General features: G+C 57.6%; 1 protein-coding gene across 1 annotated transcript in view; it reads right to left on the bottom strand.

Moving 5' to 3' along the window:
- Positions 1-3,693, bottom strand: part of RBPMS (RNA binding protein with multiple splicing) — a 9,742-nt gene extending 6,049 nt beyond the window's left edge. Inside the window, exons 1-6 of the mRNA XM_014960897.1 lie at positions 3,654-3,693; positions 2,614-2,738; positions 2,038-2,076; positions 1,834-1,896; positions 914-1,064; positions 42-172 (exon numbers count right to left, since the gene is read on the bottom strand). Coding sequence (XP_014816383.1) covers positions 42-172; positions 914-1,064; positions 1,834-1,896; positions 2,038-2,076; positions 2,614-2,738; positions 3,654-3,693 — 549 coding nt within the window. The remainder of the gene's footprint in view (positions 1-41; positions 173-913; positions 1,065-1,833; positions 1,897-2,037; positions 2,077-2,613; positions 2,739-3,653) is intronic.
- Between the last annotated feature and the right edge of the window lie 3,109 nt (positions 3,694-6,802).

The raw sequence follows: 6,802 nt of genomic DNA, 5'->3' as shown, positions 1-6,802 counted from the left end.
GGGAGGGTGAGCGCAGTGGGTGGCGGATGGGTCTGAATTACCTGGGCGTGCAGCGAAGCGGGGTAGGTGAAAGCAGGAGGAGGTAGAGCAGGTGCTAACTCCGCTGGGTACAGAGGGTACGGCCCCCACACTTCAGGGCTACTGGGGTAAAGTGCAGGCACTGTGAGCTCATCTGCAAGAGAAGAAGAAGGAGAGTTAATGGCCCCCGCCACGGCCGGCGGCACCGCCGGTCCTTCCTTCCTTTTCCCCCCCCCGAAACAGAGCGGAGCCTCCCCCAGAGAAGCACGCCGTGCCGGTGTCGCCGACCTGCAAAGCCAACGCTGAAATTTCCTGCTTGGAGAACGTGGTGCTGAGTGACGCCGTGGGGCCAGCTTCATCACCCCCGAGAGGTTTAATTGCCCTGCGTTGTGCGGGGGGGCACAGGGGAGAGCGTGGGGCTCGTGGCCGCGCGCAGCAGCCAAGGCGAGGGACAGGCCTCCGCCAGGGAAATGCTGGGGATTCCAGTCGCAGAAAGGGGTGAGACATGGCCAAGGTCTCCCCCCACCAGTCCCGTGTGCCCCACTGAGCTGTCTGTCACCTGCCCCTGCCTCCTCCCCGGCTGCCTTTGGGGACTGCTGGCCACCAGCCGGGCACGTGCCACCATGGCAGTAGCCAAGCGGGCGCTGCTGCTTCCAGTTGGACCTGGCGTTCCCCATCGCCCCCCGCATCCCGCACGGGGGTCCTGGCGTCACTACATCCACACGGGATCTCTGCACAACATCGCATTGCCCCAATACAACCTTTTTCCCCAGGGAAATGAGGAGGGGGCCAACCCCCGGCGCCTGCCACCCCAAAAACCTGCCAGCACTGCCGTGGTGGCGGGTCAGGGGGGACCGCGTGGGTCTCCCTCGGGAGAGCCAGGGCCGGTACTTACAGGGCTCTCGGGCGATGAACTGAGGTACGGCGGTGGGGAGGGGCGTGCTGGGGTTGGGGGTGCCCACCAGCTTGCTCTTGGCCATCTTGGTGTTGGCCTTGGCAAACTCCAGCCGCAGCGTCTGGGGGATCTCGGGGTCGAAGCGGATGCCCTGCGGGAGGGAAGGAGGCACGGCGGGTGGGCGAGCCGCGCCGCGTGCCAGCCCCGCAGCAAAAATAACTCCCAATTAGTTATTTTTTAGCTTTTTTTTTTTTTTTTTTTTTTTTTTCAGCTTCCAGCCTTGAAATGAGCTAATTTGCCGGGCCCCGAGGCGGCTCGCATTCCTCCGGCATCTTTAGCATCAGCACCATATTTGGCAGTCGGCATCCCGCGTGGCCCAGCTCTTATCCAGAGGGATTAGCGGAGCCAGGAAAAAAAAGTTTTACATTTAAAATGAAGACAAGAAAAAAAAAAAAACAAACAAAAAAAAACAAAACCCAACCAAACAAAACCCAACCAAAACCCGGGGAGGAATTGGAGAACTGGCTCCACGTGGTTCTCCCCGTGACTGTTTTCAGGAGGTTCGCTCCGCAGAGGTAGGAGGGAGCTGCTAAAGGAGAATGAAATTTGCTGTTTCTTTTGCAGCTTTAGCTGGGGTTTTGCTGCAGAAGAAACGGGAGAGGCTGGGAAAGGCCTCTCTCATCAACTCCTATCTAAGGCTCTAATCCTGAGGGTTCAAGCCCTCCCGCATGGCCCGGGAAAGGCGAGAGGGATGCAGCCCCCCAGGAGGGAGGATGCAGATGGGGATCAGCTGGAGGGATGGGGACACAGTGGTGGGGCCAGTGCCTCCCCGGGATGGAGGAATTGAGAGAATATCTGGGGACAGGGAAACAAAGTGGGGGAATAAATCCCGAAAAAAAGGAGCAGCCGGGCGCACTCACGTTCAGGGCGTTCTTGGCTGCCTCTGCCTCGGAGCGGCTGTCGAAGCTGACAAAGCCCACGGGCTGTGGAGGAAGGAGAGGAGACACCATCAGACAGGCTGGCAGGGAGCAAAGAGGAACCCGTCCCCGCTTTGGGGACCGGCAGTGACAGGGGAGGGTGGGAGCGTGGCATGGGACACTTGCCCCGTTTTGAGCAGCTCCTACCTGCTTGGAGGTGAGTTTGATGAGGGACCCCTCGTACCCCTGCAAGAAGAGAAGGGGGAAAAAAGGGTGTTTGGTGGAGATCCCTGCAATTCAGCTGCCCCTGGGAGAGGGAGAGCAGCCACATCCATCACCCGGCAGCCCCACAGCTGGGGGGGCACTGGGGGAGGGGTTGGCTCGCCAAGGCTCAGCACCAGCACGAGGACACATCGCCACTGGGTTTTTGTAGGGATGCTGGATGCCTGGGAATATTATCCTTAGTGTTTGAAAAGAGCCGGTGTCTGAGCTGCAGGTCTCGTAGGGTGAAGGGACCAGAGAGGTTTACAGCCAACGCTCTTCTGCTGCTAAATGGGGCACAACTCAATGTGCAATTAAAACCCCAGGGCAATCAAAGCGCCTGATGCTATTTTCCTATGGTTTATTGGAGTAAAAAGGGGCAGAAATTTGTTTCCGCTAATAAAATGACCAAGTTAAACTTTTTTAGGGGAAACTAGCAGGCTCCTAGATCCCACCAAGGTTGGTGGGGCCACTGGAATGGGGCAGGGGGCCAGGCCCACTCTCCCCTCCCCAGTCTGGTACCTTAAAGGGCCTGAAGAGCAGGTAAAGTTCCCGGGGCTTGATGTCCAGAGGCAACCCGCTGACAAAGAGTGTCCTCACCTGGAAAAGAAGAAAGGAGGTTCCTGGGGACCTTCCCTCATCCCAGACTGGGGGATACCCCGCGCCTTAGGTGGTGGCACACCAGTGGGACAATGCCAGCCCGAGGGAAACCTCATGAGCAGCCAAAAGCTTTAAGCCACACTTGGGGGATGCAGCATTTTGGGAAGGGGAGTCCCCATCCTTCAGGGGACTGTGGAGCAAGCTGTGAAGACACTGTGGGAAGGTAACTGAGACCCGTCCTTACCACACTGAGTGCTCTCCAGGTCGAAAAGGCTGCCAGCATCCCAGTGCCTTCCTACCCTGGTCTGGCAAAAAGGATCAATCCTGGCATCCCCAGCAGAGCCCTTGCTCTGCAGACAATGCCTATTGTCTCTATTTGATTGCAGCAGCTCATTGACGATCAGGAGAATCAAACTTCAACTCTTTCTCCTGGAGAATGGCCCTGGTTTGGATGGGGCTGGTTTTAAGCAGCCTGTCCCCGATTTGCAAAAGTCACCTTTTAAGGGGTTTTTACGCTTTTTGGGTGGATGTAATGTTTGCCGTGGGCAGCACCCTCAAAGCCAGGGCATCTCACAGAAACCCTGCTTCCACTGACCCCACGGGGGGATGTGGGGATCCCCAGGGATGGGCAAACCCCACCTGGGCAAGACCTGTGCCAGGATGGTTTTACTTCACAATCAGCTTGTAACTGGGGGAGCGTTGTGGGGCAGGAGACCAACAGCTGGACCTGCTGCCAGTCCCCCTCGCTTCATCCCCCAAATCTCATCCAAACCCTTTGGTGACTGATGGCTGTGGGCCTGCAGGAGCCTGGGGCTGACGATGGCCTCAACCGACCCCACCTGGACCCCCCCACCCACACACCCTGCCCACTGTCCCGGGGCTGTATTTAGGCTCAGAACCTGCTGGGTCTCAGCCCTGCTGCGTCCCTGTGGCTGGGTTGGACCCTGGCTGCTATCACCCACCTGCTCTGCTCTTGCTGGGGCACCTGGGGATGGGGCCCATCGAGGTGGGATCCCTGCCTTGCTGTCCCCCTCAGCTCTGGGCTTGCTTGTGAGCCAGCCCCGCTCCTGCTGCTCCTGTAGCACCGTAACGGGAAGTAATCTGGAGGATTTGATGGCTGTAGCTTATTTTTTCAGGCACCCAAATGCCTTGTAAGAGGTGCTCCGGAGGGGTTAGACCAAGGTCACCCACCCTGGGTGCCAAGCTGCCAGATTTGGGCTGGAGGAGGGGAAAATCTTGATTACTTTATTATTATTATTTTATTTTTTGGCCAGCCACCCTGCCCGCTCCAGAGACATGCGAAAGAGCCAGAAACAGCCTGCCCGGGCCTATTCTTCTGCTGACATTTCTTCTTTCTCTTGCAGATAAGCTATCTACCCCATCTCCAAGCCTGGGAGCAGCAAACATTCCTGCTTTGTGTAACAAAACCTCTGGCTGACCCATATCTATTAAATAACAAAAGGTACTGGGGGGCGTTTGCATATAGCCCTTGTGTCAACAGCCTGGGTGATACCCATGGCTGCTGGTACCCATGGCTGGATGCTCAGGGGCTGCCAGAAAACAAGCCAGCAATGAAAGTACGGCCATCCCACGCTTGAAGGGAATGGAAAAGCCAGCAAAAGATGCTCATGGTCTTTCCCAGAGGGATGCTGAGAGCTCCAGGCTGGATGGGATCTGCCCAGCCGTGTCCTCACCCCTTCCTGAGCCAGGGCTGCAGGTAGGCACAACCCAGTAGCCTGTCCCCCCTACTGGGACAATCCAGGGGTGGGCTGGAAGCCCTCTCCAAGGCACCTTGGTGGACTCCCACCAGCTTTCTGCCTGTCTTCTGAGACAGAGGGTGATGGGGCATCCCAAGGCATTCAGTGCTGCACCTGAAGGGCACTGCCAGAATTTCTCCCAGTGGGGGCTGGGGAGGGATTCATCTGGAGGAGCTCCCCTCGTGTCTGTGAAACTCAACGCAAAGAAGGCAAATTTATCCTTTCCTAGGAAAAAAAAATATTCCCCCTCAGCCAGCTCCACCTAAAAGCAGCTGCTATCTGGGAGACATCCACCCGCCCAGCTGGGTTTGCCTCCAGAGGAGGCTGAGCATCCCTGCGTGGTTCCCCCTGTCTCCATCATCTCTTGAGCCTATGGTCCTCACTGGCACGCTGGCTTCCCACCTCTCCTCTGCCCGGGGAGCTGTGTGAAACACCAGAGGCGGCTCCAGGGGAGAACCCGCCGCCAATTTGCCGCCTCCCTGAAATCCAAACCCCTATGAACCTGGACCGACAGACCGTTTAGCCCCATAGCTGCGTGGCAGAGAGATGGGAGAGATAAAAGACCCTGAAAAACGCTTGAAATTCGGCCTCCTCGCAAAGGAAGGCCTTCTCTTCGGTAATGACTTGTTTTCTTTGAAAGTTCAAACGCGGGTCGGCCAAGTTTTAAACCGTAAAATCATACAGCGGCGAGCGGGAGCGGGAGAAGGGCTCCAAAGGATCCCCCAGCTGGTTTCCAGCCTCAAAAGGATGTCTGGGGGCTGGGGAGGGAGGGGGATACGAAGTGATGGGTGCTCCCCATCTGCACCCCTCAAAATGGTGCTGGGACACTGGCGCAGCCAGCCAAAGGGATGTTTGAGTAGGTCCTACATAAACAGCATCTTTTTGCTGGGCTGGGTAAGAAGCAGGTGGGAGGGTTTGGGCTGTGTTAAAACGAGGTGGGACTGGCAGCGAAAGGGAGCGTCCTCAGAGATAGTTCCCAGCAGGCTGGACGGATATCCTGCTGCCAAGGGAAAGATTTTAGGCGGAAATATTACTCCTGCCCTTAAATGGAAGAGGAGCTTCAGCCCGCAGGGAGCTGCTCCAGGCTTTCCTGTGCCGGGAGATCCCAGGGGCTCAGCCTCCATCCTCTACCAGGAATGCTCCCAGGGCCAAAGCCTGCCCCCAAGGCAGGGGGGGGGGGGGAAAAAAGATTTATGAAAAATACACAGCACAGGGGGACAGCGAGGTGGACCACTACTACAAGAAAATGCAAGCCAGCCGGAGGTTTAAGGACTGAGCCCCCGTTGCCTTCCCTGCGCCCGACCCCCCCCCCCCACCCCCCCCGCGGGGGGGGGGGGGGGGGGAAAGCCTTTTTAGAGAAATTGTCAGCCGGCAAGCAGGTATATGCTCTTCCACAGGGAAAGATGACCCCTTCTCGGAGGTGGATCAGGCAAGACACGTGCTCCCGAGAGTCTTGTGGGATGGGGCCAGACCTACAGCTCCCAAGCAAGGATTAGTGGAGGGCGCTGGAGCATGGTGGTGGGATTCCTGCAGCCCCGACACCTCCCGTCCAGGACAGCCCGAGCTGTTTTGTTTCAGTTCTGCTGCACAGGCATTTTTCAGAGTTTCTTCTTGGTGGAGCATTTCTCCATCTCTCCTTCTTGTTACAATGTAGGGTGAAAATAAAGGTTTTTTCCAGGTCAGAAGTGCTGATGTTTGCTCCGGGAAGTCACCGTGGGTGCAGGACCTCACAGGTGACCACCACCTTGATTTCCTTCAGTGGGGATGACAGCTATGGGCCTGCACACAAAGTCCCTTTTCCACAGTCCTCCTGCTGCTGCAGCCCACAGCTCCCAGAATTGCCAGGGCCGCTGGATCTCACCTCCGCCACCTCACTCCTGGTTTATCCCCTCCTGGCTTTTATTGTCCCTGCAGAAAGCCTTCTCCTAGCCTCTGCTGCTCTTCTCTCCCTTGGAAGCCATCTCCATCCCACTTCTGGCCTGTCGCTCTCACCTCTGCTCCTCTGCGTCCCACCATCACCTTCTGCTGTCCCTGAAATACCATGTCTCATCTGGGGCCAGTTTAAGGGAGGCTGGAAAGGGTCTGGGGGAGGGTGGTGGTGGTGAGGGGATTGCTGGGATGGTCAGGGCTGGGGGCACGCAAGGAGAGGGGTGGGACCTGGGCCAAGAGGTGGCTGGGGGTCTCCAAACTGTGGCTCAAGGATGGTGCCAGCGCGGAGAGGTCAACAGCAGAGCGCCAGCAGCCTTCCTCCTCCTCTTCCTCACATGAAGCCACAAGCCAGGTTTGTCTCCTGAAGGTAAGCAGGCACCGGGGAGGTGCTCTCCTGCTTTGGGACCCCCCCGAGGGCTGATGGC

Source organism: Calidris pugnax, unplaced genomic scaffold (assembly GCF_001431845.1).
Source record: "Calidris pugnax isolate Ruff unplaced genomic scaffold, ASM143184v1 scaffold573, whole genome shotgun sequence".
NCBI classification, from domain to species: domain Eukaryota; kingdom Metazoa; phylum Chordata; class Aves; order Charadriiformes; family Scolopacidae; genus Calidris; species Calidris pugnax.
The sequence above is the reverse complement of the archived record's forward strand: the minus strand, read 5'-3'. Positions and strand labels throughout refer to the sequence as shown.